Below are 24321 nucleotides of genomic sequence, written 5' to 3'. Positions count from 1 at the left end.
TGTTGTCGTGTCTGCATTTGACACGTGTGTCTGTGGGCTTTTAAATCTAAACCCTCCCTCCTTTGCCAAATCAGCTTTGTGATTGGCTTAAAGCGGCTCCATAGTTCTTACACGGACCAATGAATTTAATCCACATCCTAGGACGACAAAAGGGCACGCGACATTTTCAAGAAAGGACCTCGGCTTTTTAAATAGCTGCCTCAAGTCACGACTAACCATTAAAGGTTAACGCGAACACCAAACGATCACAGAAGAGGCAGCGTTTTGTTTGCAGGATTGGAGCGGCGTATATTAAACACGTTATTATGCCTGTATGACTCAGGGTAGTTTTATTAAACTTAATATAAGCGTACAGGCTCAGGTGCTGACACCTAATGGGTCCTTTTAGAAGATAACTTTTCCTGCTAATTGCAGGTTTTAATTTCCCAATGAAAACCCGAGCGGCACATCCTTACCGTTACTCGGGTGTGAAAAACGGGATGCTTTTAATATAGCAGCTGCACAGCTAGAAGGCCCTTCTGTCTGGGGTGATATAGGGCAACCAACTATGGCATGATACTCGAATCTCAAGACAAGAGTTGGAAAGCTCCGGTAAATAAGATTTACTGCGATATATCACCAAGTCTTCCAGCTGGTGCATAATCCACAGCCAACGTAAACACGCGAGCGCCATTTCCGGGCTCGTGATAGCGGCTATAGTGGAGCGAGAGGTCGGAGCGAGAGGAGCGGGAAGTGGAGCGGTGGTGTCGGTTAACATTCCCGGGGTGGTCGACGACGGCATGGCAGCGGGAAAGGGAGCTGGGAAGCCCGCCTGGCTGTGGGACAATATGAGGTTACGGTTCATCGTTTGCTTCTTCGGAGTCTTCGTGTGCTACTTTTATTACGGAATATTGCAAGAGACGATGTAAGTAACAAGTAACGAAGCTAAACTAGAGACATTGTTATGCTGCTGTGAACCAAAACTCCCTTCAAAAAGCTGCCGCTTTAATATTGCTATGCATACATTAAAATTTTAGTTGGAGTTTGGTTATAGTTTTGTCTTTAGAAAAAAAATCACAGTTCTCATAATCGTAATCATATGAGCATATGACCTGAAGCACTGTCTTTGTAGATCTCCAGATCTGTTAAGTAAAACTAAATACAGTACTGCAGCAGTATCCCCCCTTTTTGATTGATTGATTTATTCTTACATATTTGTCACACCTAAATTTCACTATTAGACAAAGATGACCCATGTAAATATAAACCGTCATTTTTTAACTTGTTATTTAATTTATTAAAGGGGGGGCTATCAAACCCTACCGGGCTCTGCAAAAGTAATTACCCCCTAAAACTAATAAGCGGTTGTGCCAACCTTGGTAACAAGAACTGTAATCAAGTATTTGTGATAACTGGCAATGACTCCTTTATGTCACTGTAGGGCAGATATTGCTTTCCTCACTGTTCTTTGTAGAATTGGTTTGACCACATTAAATGGTTTTTTGAAAATGAATGTCTGTTTCAGGTCAATCTGAATTAAGTCTGGACTTTGACTAGCAGCTTTTAGCAGCTCTGAGGTGGACTTGCTGGTGTGTTTCAGATTATTGTCTTCCTGTTTAACCCAAGTGAACTTAAACTGTAGGGCACAAACTGATGGCTGGACATTCTCTATGAGGATTTTCTGGTCGAGCAAAATTTGCGGTTCCATCAATTAGAGCAAGTTGTTCTGATCATGAAGCAGCCTCAGGTCATAACACTACCACCACCATGTTTGACTGCTGCTGTTATGATGTGTTAGTTTTACATCAGATAAGATGGGATTCAAACTTTCTAAAAAGTTGATCTTTTGTCAGACAGGATCTATTTAAGCAATTTCTTTATTCAACGGGTTTGGCCTGGGTGTGACTAGTGAAACTGGGCTCAGCTTTCAAACTGCGGTAATCAGAGTTAACTTGTGGTTTAACGATAAATGGGCGCAATTACTTTTTCACACAGGTTTGGCTCTTTTTGCCTTAATAAATTAAATCATGGTTTTCTCTGGTTACCGCTGACTAATATTAAAATTTGTTTGATGAAATGAAACGTGTGTGAGAAATATGCAAAAGAATAAGACATCTGGAAAAATTCTTCTCTGAAGAATAATTTTTTTATTTTTAGTCTATCTTAAAAGCAAAATTCTGCATTACACAGACTTTTGTTTTTGCGTTGTTTTTCTTTTTTGGGGAGTATATTTAAAAATCTCAGAGATTTACTGGTTCAGGCATAAGTTTTTGCAAAAGAGACATTTTAGTTTCATGTATACTGTTTCTCCTATACATGCAACTTTAAAATCTGCAGTCTGGCTTATGTAAAGTAAGCAGAGCTCTGCCTGTGTTCTCTTTCACATACTGAGAAAGGACACAGATGGTATGCTGTCAACAAAGGGTACAGGAATACTCTCTGGTTTCAAAATGATGATTTGAAAATGCCATGTGAGGTGAAGCGGCACTTCTACAAACCAATGTCTGACTTTTATTACATGTTATTACATGTTGTTATGAATATGGACATATTATCTTCAGATTAGCCCACTAAAAACAATTGCAAACTGACACCAAGTACTCAAGCAAGACAGCTGCTGAAAAAACTTTTGGTCCACTAACAGACTGCTACCCTCACCACACCCCTCTTTCACTCTCCTTTTCTGAATGCCCTTTTCACAGCTAGGAGACACATGAAACCACTCAGATGTTTAACCTAGCTATTTGCATGCTCCTGCCAAGACGGGTCTGTTGTGTTCAACATGCTGTTGCTCTCTGTTTTCTAGCACTCGAGGTGATTATGGTCACGAGAAGTTCAGATTCGCCCGTACGCTGGTCTTCATCCAGTGCATCATCAGTTGTGTCTTTGCAAAGATCTGTGAGTATGTGCTGCACAAAATGCACACAAAAACTAATAACAGTGGTTAAAAGACTCCACTGACTCTGCTAGGAAACACCTGAGAACAACACCAGTCGAATCTCTTGTATGTTAACTTCTCTGCCTAATATTTAAAATAATGTAATGTTGTGAACTTTTTTCTTTAATTCTCTTTTAATAATTAGTGATCCAGTTTTTTGAGAGCTCCAAGCCAGATCACACGAAGAGCTGGCTCTATGGCCTGTGCTCGCTCTCTTATCTTGGAGCCATGGTGTCCAGTAACTCTGCCCTTCAATATGTCAACTATCCCACCCAGGTGAGTATGCCCTATTTAAATGGGTCAACAGTAACTGGTTATGTGTTTTTCTTTTTTCATTGTATGTGTATTTGTGCTTGAGCCTTGCATATTCTATAACTGCGTTTTTGTTTGATAGGTTTTGGGGAAATCCTGCAAACCCATACCAGGTAAATCGAACAAAAATAAGTGTTGTAGTGTTGCTTTTTAAAGTGCTTTCTTTCACCATATCATTTACATAATATTTTGTCACTGCTTACCTTTGTTTCCGTAGACAACAGTCTGTCTGTACTGACTAATTCAGAAAGTGTACAGTATGCAGGGTGTGTATGAGGAAATATACAAAGTCAAATTATTTACTTTTTTTTAAAGTGTAGGCTACCAAACAAACACGAGTGATTCTGAGGTCTTTTCTTACAGATTAGGGACACATTTAGTTTGAATATTCTTCTTAGGCATGTGGAGCTGAGAGCCTGCTTTGCATATTACAGTATGTCCTGTTTATACATGAAGGTTAACTCTCACCCCTCACAGCTTGGTTATCGCTTGAATTCTGTTTCCTTCCATATGTTTCACTCTCAGGGCTGAAGTTTTGACACGCTGTCCAGGCTGGTATCAATCGGCTTCATATTTCTGTTATTGTGTCCTTGCAGTGATGATCCTCGGTGTGACAATACTGAGGAAGAAGTATCCACTGGCTAAATACCTGTGTGTGTTGCTGATTGTGAGCGGTGTTGCTCTTTTTCTCTATAAACCCAACAAGAGCTCTGCTGTTGGTGATGACCATATTTTTGGCTTTGGAGAGATTCTGCTGGTGAGCTAACACATATTCTGTTCATTTCACCTATTTGTCCTCATATGCTGCCCATCTGCTTGCATCTCCCTCGTGTCCTCACGGGTGCTTTGACTTTCCCATTACTTTCATCTCACGTCTCGGTGTTGTGTTTTGCTGCATCATAGCTGGTCTCTCTGACATTGGACGGTTTGACTGGTGTGGCCCAGGACCACATGAGGGCTCGCTTCCAGACGGGTGCGAACCACATGATGCTGAACATCAACATGTGGTCCAGTCTGGTGCTGGGACTAGGTGAGTCCCACATCTAATAGAATATGTGTCAGGAGCATGCAGGCTCTCATTCCAACTGAAAATACATCTGGCCATTACACTGATTTGTTCACCTGCAGCTAGAGAGGAGACACTAATGAGCAAACTCACCTTGGTGTGGTTCAGTACTGCCAACACTGGTGAATATATGGTTTCAAAGCTTTCTTTATGAATAATTATCTAAGAGCATAGTACCGGTTTAAGGCTTTTGAAGAAAATTTCTTATGGTGCTATAATATTTATAATTAACAAAAAAATTTTGATTAAAGATAAGAACAAAATATCCTATGTTTAATGTAGTTTTCTTCAGGTGCTTTTCCACTCAAAACTTTTTAAACACCAATTCAAAGTGAAATCACCTCATGGTGATTTTGCATTTACAAAAGTACCATAAAGTGTAGTGCTGTGTTCCTAAGGTGATTTTAATGTGAGTTTGGTATATTTTATTCTCATTCTGGATTCTGACATGAGCTCCAGGATGAATAGCGGGTGTGATGAAGTAGATGGTAGCAAGAAGTTAAAAAAAAAACAACCCTCAAACAGAACCAATAACAGCTGCATTAGAAGCAGAAAATGTGTGCACTTTTCCCTCAGGAGGCAAAAACTCATTAATTCAGTCAAGGCATAGTACGGAGTGTTATCTTTTTAGATAAGAAATCCTCCACCTCAAAGCCCTCAGTTCTGTTAGCAGATTGCTACAATATGCTGAAGAGCAAGGCACATAAAACAAACACAATTTAATGATGGGTTTTTTAAGGTTGGGTACTAATGGGCTCTGAGATAAAGATCAAAAGGTCAAAGATTATATGAGAACTGGAGGACTGTCATCACTTTTAAGCTAACTAACTGGTAGGGTCTGCCGTCTTGGAGTGTTTTTCTATCCTTCCTGAACCACTTTATTATGCTAAATTACATTTTATAAAGCTATGGCGTTTTTTTTTGTAAGCGTTAAGTGCAGTTCCAATATGCAACCTTAACAGCTTTTAGTTATTGGTTGTCAAATGTGTGCAAATGCAGATATACTCCTGGTTTCAACATGCACAGCAAGACTTTGATGTCTAGTATTTCCCAAGATGCAAAGGTATTCTTATACCTCCACTCATACAAATTCATTACACCCCCACACTAAGATTTCACCTAACTGCTAATACTGTACAGAACCACTTGGTGGTGCTGTACATTCACACTGTGAACTCGGTCTGGTTTTCTTACCAAGGATAGTCAGAAATGAACTGTGTTTTTGAAAAGTTGTTGATGTTACGTTCCTCTCTGTTCTCAGCGGTGTTGTGGACAGGGGAAGTGTGGGAATTCCTGAGTTTTGCAGAGCGCCACCCGGGCATCTTTTACAATATATTTCTGTTTGGAGTCACCAGTGCTTTAGGCCAGGTAGGTGGATCAATGCGAGTACTGATTATTAGCAATGCCATATTAAAGAACAGGAAACACCCTGTTGTGTTTTACAATAGATACTTAGTAATGACTGACATCCTGACTGACCGGCTCAAATGTTCCTTTTTCAGACCTTCATCTTCATGACAGTTGTGTACTTTGGGCCTCTGACCTGCTCCATTGTCACAACTACGAGGAAGTTCTTCACCATCCTTGGCTCTGTTATTTTGTTTGGCAATGTAATGACTACAATGCAGTGGGTTGGCACCATTCTCGTATTCCTCGGTCAGTAACTATATTACTTTCGTATTTTAATATATTAGATTTCCATTTCGTCAGGTTTCCAAAAGGTTGATTCTGTTCATCTGGACATAGTCTTTTCAATCCAAGTGACAAAACGTTTCTCCCATTGAAAACGCTACATCCAGATGAACAGAGTCAAATTTTTGGAATTTACTTACCTGGATGATTGAGTATGCATCAAGACATTTCATCAGGTTAAATGTATATAAAATATCTGTTCAGATGTTGTGTCTTCCCTCCATTCACATCTTTGGTTTTCTCACTTTAGGTCTTGGAATGGATGCTAAATTTGGCAAAGCCCCCAAGAAGACTACACACTGAAACACACTGGCGCACATGAGGAAAAAAAGAAGAGAAACACTAGATTGGAAACACTATAGCCAGTATATTATTTTCATAAGACATCATGTACAGGCACACTATATGTGCCTGTGACTTGTTGAACTATGGTCAGATATTTTACTGCATTTAAAAGAGAGTCGTTGTAGTTTTCAACTCCAGCTTCTGTTGTGTACAGTTGATATACTGAAGAGATGCATTATATGGGATCAAGTCCAGAACGAGCTGTGACACAACCTGCAGTCCTTTTTGTGGAAGAATTTGAACTGGCTGAAGTGCACAGGTGTAAACCTTATTTTATTTAGACAAATCTTTATTGTTTCTGAAACCAGCTCACCTGCCTTGGATTGATGTTGAACCAAACAAGGCCTTAGAAATACATTTCCAGCAGTTAACCCATGAAATTACACCAAATGGTTTACAAATGGATGCTTGAATGTGTGTAATTGTAACATTTAGTTTGTCTGAGAAAACAATTAGTAAGTTTAATGTCCTTTATGAAAATTTAGACGGTTGTATGTCGCCTGTTGTCTTATGTCCAGTCTTACTTTTAAATTGTATTTACGTTTATTTTCTAAAGTTGAAAATTACTTGCCATAAAAGGGAAATTATTATATTTTGTTGTCATTTTTATTCTTTTTTTTTTTCCAGTTTTTAAAAACTGGTTCAAATCGGTTCATTCTAGAATGGTATTGACTGCATCATGGCACTAATCACCAGCTACTTGTTAAACTTGTTAGCCAAACCCAACAATTAAATGTATTTAAACACCCATCGATATTCCAATAATATGTAGCTTACACAATTTTCTCTACTTCAAATAATATTTTTAAAGATGCATTGATTGTGGAAATGCACCTAAGGAATGAAAGGACACTGGACTTCTAAATATGAAATGCCCCATAATCAATATTTTGAATGGAACTGATAAAAAACTGGAATATTGATTATATCTTAAGGGAAATGTCCTTAAACCTGACAATTAAAACTAAATAGCCAGGGTTTTGTTTTGTTTTGTCTTGAAAATCAATGCAGTGTTTGGAGGAGAAATAGCTGACAGTGAACTCTGCAGTTAAAACATGGATGCACTGATAAGAGATGTTAACAGCAGCCTGTTTTGTTTCTTTATATTTAATAAAGAATCAAAATATGCAATCTTTAATGTATTTAAATAAGGCCTGCAAAATTTTACCTTCATACTACAGAAATGTTAAGTTATAGGTCCTCAAAGTACTTAGGGGACATAAGTGTTTTTCCCCCCCAAGATTTTTAAATCTGTCATAATTTAATAAGTGCATTTGATAGCAAAAATTGAAATCTGATGACATTTTCAGGGTTTAACCTTCCACTTAGATTAGTTTTACACCCACTCTAAATGTCACAGTCCAAAGCCCAATTCTTGTTTTCTTTAGCATGATTAATTAATACATTTTTATAACCAACTCTTAACATCAATATCATAGTTCACCAATATCATACAGTGAAATCTGAGATCTATTTTATCATTCAATTAAAATACATTTGAAGTAAATGAGCACTATTTATGTATAATGCAAATTATATACTCTGTGTGCACTTTGAGAGAAAGTACTCAGGAAATTATATGAAAGTAGCATTTAGCATTTAAATATACCACAGTTGTAGTTCAAAAAATAAAATTACAACTCATAACAGTGCAGAGGGGAGGCCTCAACAACAAATTAACAACATTAACTGTGAGGAGAAAATCCAAATAAAACAAAAGTGAAAACAAAATAGCAACTTTAAAAAAATATGATAACTCATCAAGGTCATGAAAGTCATGATGATTTTGGACTCTTTGTTATTTCTTTGAACTGTTGTGTTTCCAGTGTGGAATGATTGTACGACAAACATCTTTAATGGCTTTTAAAAATACGAATTGTTCTGTTTAGCAAGTTTCAGCTCAACCACACAGTTTTGGTAGCCATTAGCAAGCTGCTGGAAGAATTCTGGCTGAACATTTGACTTTTCTTGGCAGAATTTTATTTTTTTTAATCTGCTTGATTCCCTGGCAAGAAGTTGGATTTTAATCATACTGCACAAATTTCCAATAGAGTCGAGAATTTGTTCCAGAAACTTAATGCTAGCCTCCTTTATCCATTCCAAACCCAGCTTTGGATTTGTGCTTTGGATTGTTTGGTGATCCTTTTGGAACACCCAGCTGTGTCCCATTGTTCTGTACTGGTCAATCCAGTGAATCCTCCTTATGCTGGCAAATAGAAATTACCAGTTGTAACCAATCATTCTCTGTGATGAGAAGTTAATAGGCCTTTGCCTTGTCAAAAAAGATTTGGGTGAATGTGTGCCGTATATATATATATGTTTATATATATATAGGAATATGTATCTGTATACTTTTGACACACTGGATTAGCGAAAATCCAAAATACATTCAAACTTATGCCCACAATTCTTTGTTTTTTAAAGATCTAAGCTGTGCAATCATTCCCCTCTCGAAAAAGAAATGTTTTTTTAAAAAAAACTAAATTACCATAACTTTCATACCCATGATGAGTGTATGTAAACTTCTAACCTTCTAACCTTGCTCTCTGTAGATGCCATAGAGCAAGATAAGGAGTTATGAAACTTTTCATTTCCCTAGAACAAAGTTAAGAAGCAAATAATGAAATACATAATGAATTACTCTGAATATTTATTCTCAAACATCATAATGATCATGGTGTGTCTCTACTGTTATCTATCATGCCACTAATATTAAAGATTTTTTTAAATAGAGTAAAGGGGAATTTAACATTAGGTAGACTTTATACTGTAGCTTGATATAATTATGAGCAACAGCTACTTCTGTCTTGGTATGGGAAACATATATAGCTGACTGCACATATTACAGTAAACACAATTTATATTTATAGTGCAGTATAAGATGATAAATGAAAAAATATCTGTTCTGGATCAGTGGGAACCAGAATTATTTTTTTTTAATTATTTTTATTTATTTATTTTATTGAGTTTTGACTTCAGTTGAGTTTAATATAGCTCCCAAAATGTGTTTGCTCATTTTGGTTACAAATGTTTACTTTTCATTGAGTTTTTATTAGCTTAAGTCTTTATTTTAGGCCTCCAGGATATGGAGAGCATCTCCTGGAGAGGATGTTTAGGGAAAAAATCAGAATATCTAGTACATTAAAAAAAAAAACCTTTCTGAAAGCAGGTCACCCACAAGTCCCAATAAACATGTTCATCAAAGCCTCATCAGGCTGGTTACGATATGTTTTTCATTTTATTTTAAGTTTTTTTTTTCAAGTACACAAAATCGTTTCAGTTAGCTTATATATATTTTTTCAAAAGTGTACTTTTTATTTTTATTAACTAAAAAGCTTTTTCGACATCTACTAGTTTTTATTTTAGTTTTAATTAATTACAATAACCTCGGTAGGATCTAAGCTTTTCTTTGTTTAATAATCACATAAAATTTGAACGAAATATTGGGAATAAGAATAATAAAATACTTTTTTTTTCATTGGAGTAGGTAAATAGGTACATAAAATAAGTATTCCAAATTAAATTAAGACGAACATTTTTTAGGCTTCACAAACAGAGACAGTCCTGAAGGTTCATTTTATTCTTGACCTCAAGAAAAAGAGAATATATATTAAATATTTGTTTTGTTCAAAATAAGCAATTGTTGGGGCTTTTAAACCACTTTGACTTTGCCGGATTAAAAATGCTGCGTGGAAATCAAAGCTCGAGCATTATAACAGCTCATTAATTAAGCCATGTGAAATTATTCGGAATTTATTATATCCACTAACAAAATTATCGATATGCATACTGAACATAGTAATAATTAATTCCGTTTTTTAATCACGCTGGATCAGGCAGTGTGTGAGCATCCTATTGATGCTTGCTCTACCCTCCTTCCGCCCTTTCTCAAGGATTAAATTGCGCACTGTTCTGGCAAGACTGCTCGTAATCCTTTTATTTGGGTACAAAGTCGGTTAACTTGGCACGCGAGGAACGACAAAATGCTCGCCGTAGTCCGCAAACAACTTAGAAGTCACCCAGCTGTAAGTATATTGCAACTATATTCAGGTTAAAAGTCATTTTGGGTAATCTTTTTGAGAGCCCAGGCTGGTACTAGGCTAAGTTGCCAGTTAGCAGTGCTAGCTTGATTAGCCTCTGCGTTTGACCGCACTGACTTTGAGAGATCAAAGTATGTAGCAGTCTTTCTGTTTTCATTTTTTCTGTGTAATTTGTTGGTTAAGAGTGATCCTTCTGGCAGCTGATGACTTTCAGTTAAATAAGGTCACGACTTTAGTCATTCGATGGTTGTTGATTATTAGCCACGAAGAGCCTTTTCATGTCCTCTAAATAGCTGCTCCCACTAGTTAGCTGGCTACATTGGGTTAGCAAGTCCTTGTGAACTATTAATAGAACCCACAAAAGCGCCTCTCTTTTCGACAAAATATGTGTATATATTTTATAGTTATGGTAGTTAAAGTTGGCCAATTTTAGCCCCTGTTCGTTTCATGTTTCATTCCAGAGGCTGCCTACGTGAGCAGGGGCGTGTTTTCAGTGTAAACATGTAGTTGAGTGTCATTGTCTTGAGAGCTTTAGGCTTCTCTCAGCTGATAAGATGCCTTATCTTCCTTTGTCTCTTACAGCTGATCCCCCTTTTCATCTTCATCGGTGGAGGAGCAGCCATGTCTCTGTTGTACCTCGCCCGTCTGGGCTTGAGAAACCCTGATGTCTGGTAAGTCATGTGTCGTTTTCTTAATTAAAAATGTGTTTGTTTTTCGTATTTGCATACAAGAGAATTTTCAAGTTCGTTGCCATGTACCTAGGAGTTACTCTTTAACTCTTCTTTCTGCAGCTGGGATCGCAAGAATAATCCAGAGCCCTGGAACAAACTTGGCCCAAATGATCAGTACAAGGTGTGCATCCCTTATGTTTAATTGTCTTGCAGTCTTGATTTTTCTGCTCTGATGTATTTAACAGTGGAGGTGGTTTTACTCTTGGATTGTATTGTGCAGCTTTAGTGGTGGAGTTTCTTATCCAGGGATAATTCCTCTTTAGTTGGACTAATCAAACATAATCTTGTTAACGCTGACCTGTGTTAACAAATCTTATCAAGTCATTAACGAGTGTAACTTGATGTAGTCGTGTTTGTTGTGGCAAGTGACCCAAACCATTTATGGTGGTGCATGCATTTTTCTGTGCAATCTTGGTGTTGGGCCTAATTATTTTTTATTTATTTTTGTGTGTCTCTTTTCAGTTTTTCACAGTCAACATGGACTACAGCAAGCTGAAGAAGGACCGTCCTGATTTCTAAACAACAGCTGGACCACAAAGATCGGCAGATCTGCACAAACTGGCTCATTGTGAACGTTCCTCTGGAAAGCTTAATGATGCAGAGGCTTAACCCGCACAGATGTTACATATTTAAGTTTCCTCATTGCATCGATTTGGCTTTTGGATATTGATTTACTCACCGTCTCATCAATAAAGTACAGGAGTCTTTTCTCCTCTATACTGAGAAAATAATTTGTTTTTATTTTTTCATGTGCTGTTGCCTGCTATATGCTTGTCCTGTCTTAATTTGCATCATCACTTTCCAGTGTCTAATATGCATACATATTGCATCACTTTTCAGACCAATGTCCACAACTTCTTTACATTTGTCATGTTCTGCTGCTGCTATACCTGCTTTGCATTCACCTAATTTTAGCTTTGTCCTGCTTTAACCCAATTAACAGTAAATTACGTACCACACTACTTTTGGTTGCTGTCCAATCTTTTGACATAAAAAGGAAACCCTGTCTGTATTTGAACCACCTTTGGTTGCAATTGCTTCAATCGAGAAGACATGGTGGCAAAAAGGTGTGTGGGTTTCTCTCCCCCCCCCCTTTTCAAAGCTGGACTTGATGGTTTAGAGCAGTAGCGTGTTCGTGTTACACATTAAGTGGAATGAACTGGAAGTTGGCAGTGGGACATTTGGAGGTGTGTCTTCTTACAGAATGCCGTCGCTCTCAGCCAGATAAGTTTGTAAATGTCAACAGGTCGTGCTTTTCCATCTGCAGCCTGGAGAAATGCGACAAGGATGAGCAGTCAGTGCAGTGCAGAAAATGTCAAGGACACTTTCATATTTGAATGGAAGCCCTCGTTGGAGTCTTCACCCATCCTCTGTAGTTTTGCATACACGTGAATCCCCCAGTTTTCACCTTGGGGCTTTTGCTACAGTGTATAACACAATATCAGCTTTTAATCTAAATATATGTGTATGTCTATCTATATATATATATATATATATATAGTGGCTTGCAAAAGTATTCCGCCCCCTTGAACTTTTCCACATTTTGTCACATTACAGCCACAAACATGAATCAATTTTATTGGAATTCCACGTGAAAGACCAATACAAAGTGGTGTACACGTGAGAAGTGGAACGGAAATGATACATGATACCAAACATTTTTTACAAATAACTGAAAAGTGGGGTGTGCGTAATTATTCAGCCCCCTGAGTCAATACTTTATAGAACCACCTTTTGCTGCAATTACAGCTGCCAGTCTTTTAGGGTCTGTCTCTACCAGCTTTGCACATCTAGAGACTGAAATCTTTGCCCATTCTTCTTTGCAAAACAGCTCCAGCTCAGTTAGATTAGATGGTCAGCGTTTGTGAACAGCAGTTTTCAGATCTTGCCACAGATTCTCGATTGGATTTAGACACCAGACAGGTCAGGGATAAAGTTATTGAGAAATTTAAAGCAGGCTTAGGCTACAAAAAGATTTCCCAAGCCTTGAACATCCCATGGAGCACTGTTCAAGCGATCATTCAGAAATGGAAGGAGTATGGCACAACTGTAAACCTACCAAGACAAGACCGTCCACCTAAACTCACAGGCCGAACAAGGAGAGCGCTGATCAGAAATGCAGCCAAGAGGCCCATGGTGACTCTGGACGAGCTGCAGAGATCTAGCTCAGGGGAGCTGGTCAGAGTTGATGGGAAGATGGATGGAGCCAAATACAGGGCAATCTTGGAAGAAAACCTCTTGGAGTCTGCAAAAGACTTAAGACTGGGGCGGAGGTTCACCTTCCAGCAGGACAACAACCCTAAACATAAAGCCAGGGCAACAATGGGATGGTTTAAAACAAAACATATCCATGTGTTAGAATGGCCCAGTCAAAGTCCAGATCGAAATCCAGTCGAGAATCTGTGGGAAAGTTTTGCAAGCCACTGTATATATGCTGCCAAGCCTCACTCCAGATAGGTTCTTATTAGAGGTAATAAAATCTGTTTTAAAGGGGTGACAAGATGGAAGCCAGTGGCGTACTTGGTCCATAGTGAACACTCCATCAGGGGAGCGAAAACTCGCTTTCTGCCTTATTCATGGTATCACTAATGTGTACAGACATTTTTTAAATTAATGATGCAAAATCACTACCTTAAAATATAAGGAAATTGGCATTTAGACTTATTTATCTAACAGATTTCTTATTTTTTTTTAAATGTTAATAATCTTTACATCGACTTTGCTGTTTTTGAGGAATAAATGCATTAAATTAAAAAAAGACTTTGTTGTAAGAATTGTTTTGCTGCTTTCATGTAAATGTTAAGCATACATACAGGTTACATACACCCATCATGGACATGAATGTCATGGTAATTTGGGGCTTTTGTTTTCTTTTAACTTTCCAGGGTAGAATGATTGCACAGCATACATCTTTAAGTCCATACAGGGTCAAAAGCATACATAAAGTATGTATACTTACATGTATACATTCCAAATAACAGATATGTTGGTCCTGTAGCAGGTTACACCTTCACCATGGACTTTTGTAGCCATTAACGACCTTCAGGCATAATTCAGACTGGATATTTGTTGTGTCCAAGCTTCAGCCATTTAGTTGTTAAGTTGGGGTGAATTTGTAGAATTCGAAGGTAGTCCTCCTCCTTCATTATTCCATCCACTGTATGCAATGTACCAGTACTAGTGGCGGCAGCCCCAGTGCATGATGGAGCCATCACCATGCTTGACAGCTCGTACAGTATTCTTTCTGTTTGAAAGCCTCAACTTTACTCTTCCAAACATACCTGTTGTCACTGTGACCTAATACTTCAGTCTTTGTCTCAGCTGGCCACTTTTCTTCAGAAGGCATTTGTCTTGTCCACGTGGGCAGCTGCAGATTTCAATCAAGCTTGAAGGTGTCAGTTTTGGAGCAGGGGCTTATTTTCCAGGAGCAAGCACTTTGGCGACAGTGGGACGGAAAATCTCCCTTTTAACAAGACGAAACCTCTTGCAGAACCAGGCTCAGGGAGTTGCCAGCCATCTGCTGGGACCTCATTTCCTCCCATCTGAGGATGATGTGTTGAGTGTTCTTACCAAGATTTAAGTGAGTATATGAATACTTTTGAGCCAAAACACTCTCAGTTCTACCAAGAATATCGAGCCAGAATTATGCTAGAAGCTTGCTGATGTCTGCAAAAAATCCTAAATAAATTCAAACATATACAGCCGATTCTTGTTTTTTTAAAGTCATTAAAGAACAATGAATCAGAATCAGAATACTTTATTGATCCCTGGGGGAAATTATTTATGTACATTGAATCATAACATTAACATAACATTATTACAATACTGGCTTAGGAGCTTTTCTAATAATCTAACACTCAACTCTTGAGCGGTTTTTGACAGGCAGCTAAAGGGGGAAGAGTTCAAACTGCTTTGTGGCAGCCTCTGAGGAAACTGGCTGAACACAACTGCAGAGCCAAGCTGACCTGCATCTTTACCCTCCCACTCCTGACCCTTGACCCCTTGAATTCAGCTTTTTTCTGCCACACTGCAAAGGTAGCATAGAAAAAAAAGCAACAAGGAAAATTAATGTGAGGCAAGACACTAGGCAGCTGGTGCTGCAAATTTTCTTCAAAAGGTCAAACCAAAGGTCAGGCAGCCCAGAAACATGGGAGAATGCAGAGAATCTTGCACCATTCATATTAGCAAAGTCCTGACCAAAGCATCTTCATAAAGCTTGTGTGAGTTTTGAAGTTTGTGCATGAGAAGAAACAATTAAAAAGCTCTTCTATTCTCTTTAATCTGAAAGCCATGCACTTGAAGCTGTTGCAATTCTCCCGCAGTATAAGCCTGTCAGCAACAGCTAGACATCCCGTTTTCTCTTTTCGAGAATTATCTTGAATATTTTATGACTGTGATCGGCAAAGTTTAGCCATGATGTCTGAGCAGAAATACAAGTGAGTGGCCTGCTTAAATGACTGCTTTTCAAAAAGTCATTTAGGAAATCATCAGTACCACAAAAATAATCTTCAGCTGTCTTTTTTTCTCCTTTCAGTTTTTGTTCAGCTTTTTGATTAGTGCAGCTGCTCAGGTTTAAAAGATAATGGAACTTTAACTTAGAAGCTAAGGTTAATGGTTTTAAATCTATTTAATTTTACATTTTATTTTCAATATTCTTAATTCTCCAGCTAAAAAAAACATTTCATTAAAATAAAAGTCCTTCACCTATGTTTGCCAATGATTTGCAGTTTACCAACAAACCTTTCCAGCATTTAGTTTCATCCCTCATTTAATAACCAAATAGTGCAGTTTCATTTGTTGTGTTGCCCATAAATTAAATGAAAGAGAAACAGTTTGTTTACACCTCTTGATGAACAGCAAACACAACTGAACTGCAATTTCCTATATTATTATATGACATGTGCTGCCTTGTGCTTTCCTTATATCTATTTTCTAACTCCTCTTCTCACCAAACCCTCAAATATGTTGACACCTTAATCTCTAACTCCTTTTTTATGTCTTCATGGCTACAGCCAAGGCCAGAGGCATTTTGTTTTCAGGTTGTCCATCCATCCTTCCCATTGTCATGGAAGCAATAGCAGAAATACCAAAAGGAAATTTGATTTGATCTGGCACAAAGGTCCATTTGGGCTCAAGGATGACCTAATTGGAATTAAGTAGTCAAAGGCGAAGGTTGCTGTGACCTCACAAAACCCGTGTTTGGCCGTAACTAAGTGCTATATACAACCTGGGAGGTAATTCAAGTAACTGTCTGTACGCACAAAATATGCAAATGAGAAACATTCTTTTAGATGTCCTCCATTAAACACACAGTAGAGACACTTTCAATTCAATTCAATTTCAATTCAATTGGTTTTATTTATATAGCACCAAACCACAACAACAGCCTCAAGGCGCTTTATAGTGTAAGGTAAAGACTCTACAATCATACATTAGGTTCAACATCTAAAGTACCCACACACGCAGACACAAAAATCCCCCAAACACACTTTTTTGTGCAACATTTTATAGATATTTCATACAGAATGACAGTGAGAAAAACAAACAAGTGCTTCAGACTGAAAAGGAACAAACATCGTGATGGATTTCATCCACTTTTATCTCTGTGTCAATATTGCCTCAGTAATGTCTTAGTTACTTCTCAATTACCACTCTGTTTTTGGCTCAGTAGACTCAGACACAGACATCCACACTCACAGATGCATTACTGAAAGAATAAACTGCTTTCCCTCCCCTGCTGTGAGCTGTGCTGAGTAATGAGTGAAAGCCTTTCTCCTCCTGATTCTTGCAGGGTGAGTGCCTCTTATTTTTTTTTACCATTTGGTGTTCAACTCGGATCTGCTCTCCATTTGTTCTTGTTTTGTTTCACCCCTGCTTTATCCTTCTCTGTGACCATTTCTCCTTTACTCTTCATCATTTTTCCTTTTTTTTTGGACTTTTCCAGTTTCACTTCCATAAAGCTCAGACACTGACACATGCTCACATAGCCAACAGAGAGGGAGTTTGCTGTATACGTTTTTTTCCCCCCTGAATAAAATCACATTGATCCTTGAGTCTGCTCACCGAGGATGACAAAGTGCCATTTTCAGCAGATGCACAAAAAGGTCAGGGTTGTCGATGTATTTTTGCATGAGGGATTGAGTAAGGATGCTGCAATTTAACATCCATTTCAAGAGGAATACTGCAGGAATTAATCATCTCCGATATCTCAGGGACAAAGAGGCTGTGTGAGCATGCTTTATGTGGTGTTTCACAGCATGCATCACTCAGTTTGGAGCCAATTCAGCATTGGACTGGCTGGATGGTTAGAGACTGTCTCACATATACAAGGTCTCAGGTTTTTATCGCTGAAACAATCAGTGAGTGTTGTCCTTGAGTAAGACAGTGCACCCCTCAGGATAGACTGCCAACCAAATATCTGCAGTGAAAACGGATGTAAGCTAAAGTGTGATTAATCTGTGATCATTCTATCAGTGCTTGACAAGGATGGAAAGGAATGAAGTATTGCAAGAAAAACTAGCAAACAAACCCAATCCAAGTTCTCATCATTCTTGGCATCTGTGTTTTGATGAAATCTGCTTTTTTCACCCTTTTTTTTCTTGCATCCATGGTAGGAAAGCAGGTCAAAATTTAAATAGCTGAAAATAGAACATCTGGCTGGGCCTTGTCAGTCAGCAGTGCGTAATGAAATATGGAAATTGGGGCGCTCTTCAAAGAGATGGAGCCGTCCTGGGTCTCCAGCAGGCCCCTCAACAGCCCCGGCGGAGCCCCGCCCCTCTGAAACGTGTGCTACATTTCCAGGTGCTGCCGCTGCGGCCCAGTCCGCCGGCAGTGCCAGCTCGTTAGCGCTCACAGCCTGGTGGAGCTGGCAGCTGGCATCATTAAACTTCAAACCGGCTTTCGACCCGGGGTGCCGCCGCGGGGAGAGACCGCCCGCTTATCCGCCTGCCAACAGCTGATTAGAGCCACGCTGACACCAGCAACCAGACTACATCCAGACAGCGCTTCCACACACCAGCAGCTACACCAGCACCACCTATCCCAACAGCTTATCCCACACATCACCGACAACCACATAAACTATCCAAAGAGCAACCAGACATAGAGACAAGCCCACAGCACCGGAGTAACCGAAATCAGTGTGTGCAGCGTGTCTAAAGATTGGCAGCAAGGCTGAAGGAGAGCAAAAGGCTCCCATAGCCATTTAGCTTTTATTTTCATGCTGAGCAACTGTAGAGAAAAAAGTCAGACGCAGTAACACTTATGCAGAATTTGACTTTTAATGGATTACAAGAGTCAGTGTTTTAGCAAGGCCTCTGAATGTTATTCTGCATTAAAAACATCTGTTTCCGCTTTGAGACTAGCTGGAGAAAATTGGCGAGTACTTGAAAGTTATTGTATTAGTCAGAATCGAACATTTTTCCTCCCAGCAGTTTTGCATGAAGTGGCCTTAAAACAACACTTTAACACTTTAGAACAAGCTTTTTCCCCATGTTTGCCAAAAAGATGAAATATATAAATATAGCCAGGTTTTTCAAAGTAAATAATATTCTCATACATATATAATAAATTCCCCAATCTCCACAGGCAGTCTTTATCCTTCAAGTTCAGGTCCTCTACCTACCAGAGGCCTGGGAGCTTGACCGTAGGCAGTATCTTTGCTGTTTGAGAGATCTTGGCTGTCGTTTCTGGGATCCACTGGAACCATTAGCCTAGTTTGTGCCCTCTGATTACCACTGGGACCACTCTTCCCTTCACCTTCCACCTTCGTCATCTCTAGCTTTTCTGTCAGGTATTTCCCAAGGTTGGGTTACCAATTCACCTAACCTGATGCAGGTCTTTGGACAGAGGAAAGAACTGTAGTACCCCTAGAGAAACCATACAAGGATGGGGAGAACACGTGAATGCCACATCATCCAGTTGGTGTACAACCATGCTGCAATAAGATGGAATCAGTGTGCTGTCAGTTTGCAATTGAATGGGTGTCATATTGGCAGTTACGAGCAATCGCTTACTGATAATACACATATACACATTAAACAGAAAATCACATGAGCTACTTACATTCTGAGCTGAGTTGCTTCAGGATACTGATTTAACTAGAAAATGACAGACGCCCAGAAGTATAACCAGAATACAGCCATTTGGAAACGAGTTGAGTCAAGTCCCCTACTGATTCACCCCAGATGAGTTGTGCCGTCTCGCTCAGACTAATTGCAATCATAAATTAAACGGCAGTTATTTGCAAACCCTTTTCAATTTGTCTGAGAATGACTGCAGCCAGTCCAACCACATTTGTTTGGGGAGAGACTGCTTCTCACCAGGAGACCTGTGCAATCACCTTGTTATTGAAAGAACTCGCCAAGAAGGTTGAAGGTGTTGTATGCTTTTCTAGTCACAAGGAAGTTGCTATCTCAGTCACACTTTTTACTCTAGTGTGACTGAGCCATTACAGCAAACATGGCTTGCTGTGTATCCAAGAAGCCTATGCTTGTGTGTGTGAGTGTGTGTGTGTGAGTGTGTGTGTGTGTATCTTGTGAACGAATTAGCAGGCAAACTAGTTAGCAGGTGTCGTGAGTTTGTGGGACGCACCCACATACAGTATAAAAGGTGGATATACCTTCTGGCTCTGAAAAGTGAAGCCAACTCTGAACTGCCTTAAACCTGCATTGCTTTTAATGGCCAACAGGGGGCGATACTGCTGTTTGCAAACAGATTTCTGTACCTATAGATTTCTAGGAAAAAATGCCCTTATGACTTCTGTTTTTCTTTGATAGATGTCAAGAGTGTCATAACAATATTATCACATCTGGCCCACCCAACATTTGCCAAAGGGCCCAAAGTATTTATATTAGACCCAAATTTGTCTGCAATCGGCATAGTGTCACTGTTCAGGTCAGATAACACCCAAGTTGCCTCTTTCTTTCCATTGAATAACATTTAGAAACACTACTGTCCTTTGCTTCCAGAGCATCTTTCAGATCTACTCTTTGAAAAAAAAAGAATACTGACAATATTTTCTTGTTTTGCTAATGTGAGAAAATATTCAACATAACCCACCAGTTGTTGATGACTCAGAGAGAGCACAAACCCGGAGTATTCTCCTGAAAGGAGTTTCTTTACAGTTATTGCCTCCAAATGGATTGTTGGCTAGTTTGTGTGCATACCTTTGCCTTTCTATCAAATGATGAAAAAGAATTTAATTTGCACTCAATCAGGCTCATGTATGTGGCAGAGCGCCCATATCTCGTCAAACCCGGTGACACACATGAACACTAGTCCCACTGGAGCCACAGACTGGTTTGAGCTCCATTACCATCCTTTTGTTTCCTTACATTGCTCTTCTTTTATCTTCTCTCACTGCTGGGCACAAGCAGAGACTTGATAATTTCCACTGTGATTGAGTCATGAATGATAATGGCTTGATTATTTGGTTAGAATTGCTCTCTTTAGATTCATTTCATGTTCTGTGGTAATTGAGAAGCTTTTTCAGTCTGGATAATACCAAACTGTTCACCTGACAGCTTTTAAACATCCCCCAGTCTTCATATTTTCACAGCTGACTTTTTTTTTTTTGGCCAGTGGAAAACTAATTTCATTCTTCGTGCTGTTGGAAAATCTCCAGACAATTTCCATTAAATCAATGTATTACCATACCACACGGCTTTAACAGAAACCTTAAAGCCAGTGCAATGTGCTCTGAGACTATACTCTCCTGTGACTAAAGACCGACCTCCAAGAAACCCTGCAGTTCATCAGAGGGCTGTCGAGGAACTTTGGCTCTCCCCCTTGAGGTCTAGGTCATTCCTTAATCATCCATTCTGTCACTCTTTAGAGCCTAAAGGAGGCCAGAGTTACAGTATTACAGTAGAATACCCAATATAAGAAGTCTGTTATTTAAATATTGATAACTATCTTTAACACTGAAAGGAAGCTTTTGCTGCAACCATAACTTTCTTGTAGAATAGCAGAAAATCCATTAATGTGCTCTAAAGGTACCTCAGGGACCGGCCTGGGCTGCTCAGAGGAGAAACAGCTCTGTTATGCTGAGTTTAAAGAGAGGACCGTAGTAATAATTCAGCTCTGCAGTTAATGAATACAAATACTCACAAATATCAAGCTGATTCTAGTAAAAGCAGGAGCAAAAGAAAATAGAAAACAGATATGGGGTCTAAAAAACCTTAGATAGGGACAACATGCCCAATCTTGTCTTTTATTTGGATGAGCTGCTTTAAACAAGAGCTGTGTGGGTCTAACAAACAAATGAGCAGGAGGTTAATAAGAGGTCCAGCCGAACAACTGAAGAAGGTGCCTCACTCCTTAAAGAATCCCTAATGAGCTCGCTCTGCTTTTTTTTCCACTACCTTGCGCATTGATTGCTCACAAAACCGTTGACACAAAGGTCAGTGTCCACCAAGTGATGAACTTCAGTGTTTTATGGTTTTGACATGACCTTTTGACCTCCACCTTCCATCTCAATCCCCCCCTTATTATGTTGTCACGCAATCCACATGCATCATCCAAAGCACTCCTTAGAGAAAACACGCATTCACATCAACATGTACAACATATCCAAATCTGGCCCCTCCCTGCTCTCCCTCTCTATGTCTTAGTAAAAAATTTGCTGCTTACTTGACGCCTGGAGTCTTGGTAATTTCAGGCATTGCTGAGAGACCTTGAGAGGGCATGTTTTGTCTGAAGAAAGAAACGCCTCAGCTCACACAGGACTTCAAAGCAAATATGCAGGGGATGCTCACATCCACTGGGAGGCAGTAGAGTGTTTGTGGAAGATCGAGAGGCAGGGCGACCCCTCGCTGTAAGTAGTTGACCCTTGCGGCGGTGGAGGGCTGAGGCCGGGCATGGCTTGCATGTTCCCCTGGCAGGTTGCCCTCAGGCTGGGGTGGGAAAAAGCAGGCAGGACGGAAGAAGCGGCGTTGGGACCAGAATGGAACCTTCGGACTCCATCTGTCGCTTTCTCCGCAACAGAGAAAAGGGAGACGGGGAGAGCCTGAGACGGGTGGGCCCACCTCCCACCAGCTGGCACTGCAACCAGCATCTGCCCACAGCCAAGATAACTTTCCTGCCTCCTCATCATCACTTCTCAGACAGCTTAAAGCCTCTTGTTTTCTCTCATCATAGTCAGCTGTTTCTTCACCTTCTATGCTTTTTTTGGAGTAATTTCACAATGTTGCACAACAAAATCAGAAATGCAGATTTTTCTCTGCGCTTTAACAGATCAGAGATGCTCACTGCCTGAGCTGTTCCACTGCTGCTGTTGTCTGAAGTTCACAGTTCTCAGATTCAATATTAAATCAATGACAGCAAAAATGAAGCGTGGGGAGTCGCCAGAGGGATGCAAACAGAAAACAAATTAGAAAAAGATGTATGTTTTGGGACAACTGAAATGTGGAGAAAGGGAAAAAAAAAGGCCTACAAGTTAAGATTCTTCATATATTTTGTTTAAAGGACCTAAAGGCCCAGTGGGAAATCTGAACAGTAGTTGAGTTTATGTGGCTATATCACGATTGGACTGTGAAAATATGCCCCCCTAGTCTGCAAACAAACGCCATTATATAGAGAATCCCATGGAGAAAGGTTTTTATTATGTATATATTTGTTTTATAGAAATGTCTGACAACATCTTCCATGTAGAATGATAAAAATTATTTAGGTTTTTTTAAAAACATCTTTTAATACTCTGACTTTATCCACAGGATCCTATTTATGGCTGGGTGCTATTTAATTTGGAAAATACGTGGCTCTTTTCACATATATCAGATACCTTAATCAGCTTGGCTGAATGTAGTCTAGTTTTCCTTACCTATCGATTGACATTCCTACCTTAAAAACATCCCAAATTTTAGTAAATAGCAGCTGCAAAACTGTAAGGCCAAAATGAACATTGGGCTTTATCAATAAGAGACACTTGGGAGGAATAGGTTTCCTCATCATTAGTTCAGAATCCCATCTGAGATCCCCCACCAAATTACAACTGTAAATTAGAAAGCAAACAACAGCCATAAAACTATGAGTCGGCGACATCGATTTTACTCAGTGTTCCAAAAACTGCTGCTATACTCAATTAAATTGATGTAACACAAATGACACACAACAAATGCTACATTCACTTTCACTCGGTCGCCTCATGCCTGACACTATTTGATGACTCCAGCTGTATTCTTTTTAATGGTCAAAGAAATGATTTTCTGCCTATTTTATACATTTTAATTTATCAGGCTTGTATTTTATTGATCTTTTCTTGAGCGTAACTATTTTTTTAATTTATTTATTTTTCTACACTGGTGTTAATTTTATAGGGCTTAATGGTTTTTATTTACATGCTTGTTTAAAGCATTCAAATAATAAAAAAAAAATGTTTCACCTTTACGCTGTTCACATCATTTTATGGATCTCCTGACTATTTCCCCATTTTTTCAGCACATTGTGCTTTCACCTAGTATGAAATGTGCCATTTGAACAAGGTTTTGCTGGCTTGCTAAAATGTCATTGTTTACTTTACTTTACTATAGAGCTTTGCAGGTTGCCAATACCCCCAGTGGATTAACCCAAGGAGGCAAAACTGTAGCCGCAGCCCAGCACAGTGCTGTAATGACACTGTGCCTGAATAAGGGGGCAATATACCCCCTCTAAATAATGCAGGACCAAGCCTTGCAAATTTTTGAAACATTTACAACAGGTACCGTAGGATGTATACTCACCCAAGACTGTATTTAGTCATTTGCCTCTGAATGACACAAGGTGTATGTGAAGCCTTCCATCATGGCACTCTGTGAAGTGCAGCACTAGCAGCTCCCCCTTCCTATTTCTGCCATATCTCTGGTGAAACAGGCTAATTTAGTCGAAAATTGATACAAGAACGGGGATAAAATGTTAAGCAAGACAATCCAACAAGTCTGATTAGGCTGTATGTAGCCAATTAGGCCTACTGGCTTCCATCTGAAGTCAAGAGAGCAGCAACTGCAGGCACATTAGCCTACTGGAGAGCTTTTCGTCTGTCCTGTAACATAATTATGCCCATGCTGGTACATTTAATCGGATTCATGTAAGATTTAAGGTTCTTTTAAAGTGCAGATGAGCAATAAAACCGAAAGGGCAAAATGCAGCTTGTAGATTTACAGTTTGAGCCACAATCATAACACACCAGCATCCATTATTCGATTCACTTTTATGCCTTGCGTTAGATATAGGTCTCAAGAT

The 24321-nt window shown here is 39.3% G+C and overlaps 2 protein-coding genes across 2 annotated transcripts; both read left to right on the top strand.

The window, feature by feature from the left end:
- Positions 1–225: 225 nt before the first annotated feature.
- slc35b1 (solute carrier family 35 member B1) lies at positions 226–6924 on the top strand. Its single transcript, XM_085454862.1, has 9 exons — positions 226–904; positions 2786–2877; positions 3063–3193; positions 3312–3342; positions 3826–3986; positions 4133–4259; positions 5557–5663; positions 5798–5951; positions 6238–6924. The coding sequence occupies exons 1-9, from the start codon at positions 780–782 to the stop codon at positions 6288–6290; spliced, it is 981 nt and encodes a 326-aa protein (XP_085310988.1). The 5' UTR covers positions 226–779; the 3' UTR covers positions 6291–6924.
- Positions 6925–10194: 3270 nt separating this feature from the next.
- On the top strand, positions 10195–11820 carry LOC146711835 (cytochrome c oxidase subunit FA4). The gene is made up of 4 exons (XM_085454861.1): positions 10195–10357; positions 10955–11043; positions 11164–11224; positions 11566–11820. The coding sequence occupies exons 1-4, from the start codon at positions 10316–10318 to the stop codon at positions 11620–11622; spliced, it is 249 nt and encodes an 82-aa protein (XP_085310987.1). The 5' UTR covers positions 10195–10315; the 3' UTR covers positions 11623–11820.
- Positions 11821–24321: the final 12501 nt, after the last annotated feature.

The sequence above is a fragment of the Copadichromis virginalis genome, linkage group LG4 (genome assembly GCF_057382275.1).
Source record: "Copadichromis virginalis isolate Kocher_CV1m ecotype Utaka linkage group LG4, C_Virginalis_male_GT1.1, whole genome shotgun sequence".
Classification (NCBI taxonomy): domain Eukaryota; kingdom Metazoa; phylum Chordata; class Actinopteri; order Cichliformes; family Cichlidae; genus Copadichromis; species Copadichromis virginalis.
Note: the sequence above shows the minus strand (reverse complement) of the source record. Positions and strands in the feature narration are given on the sequence as shown.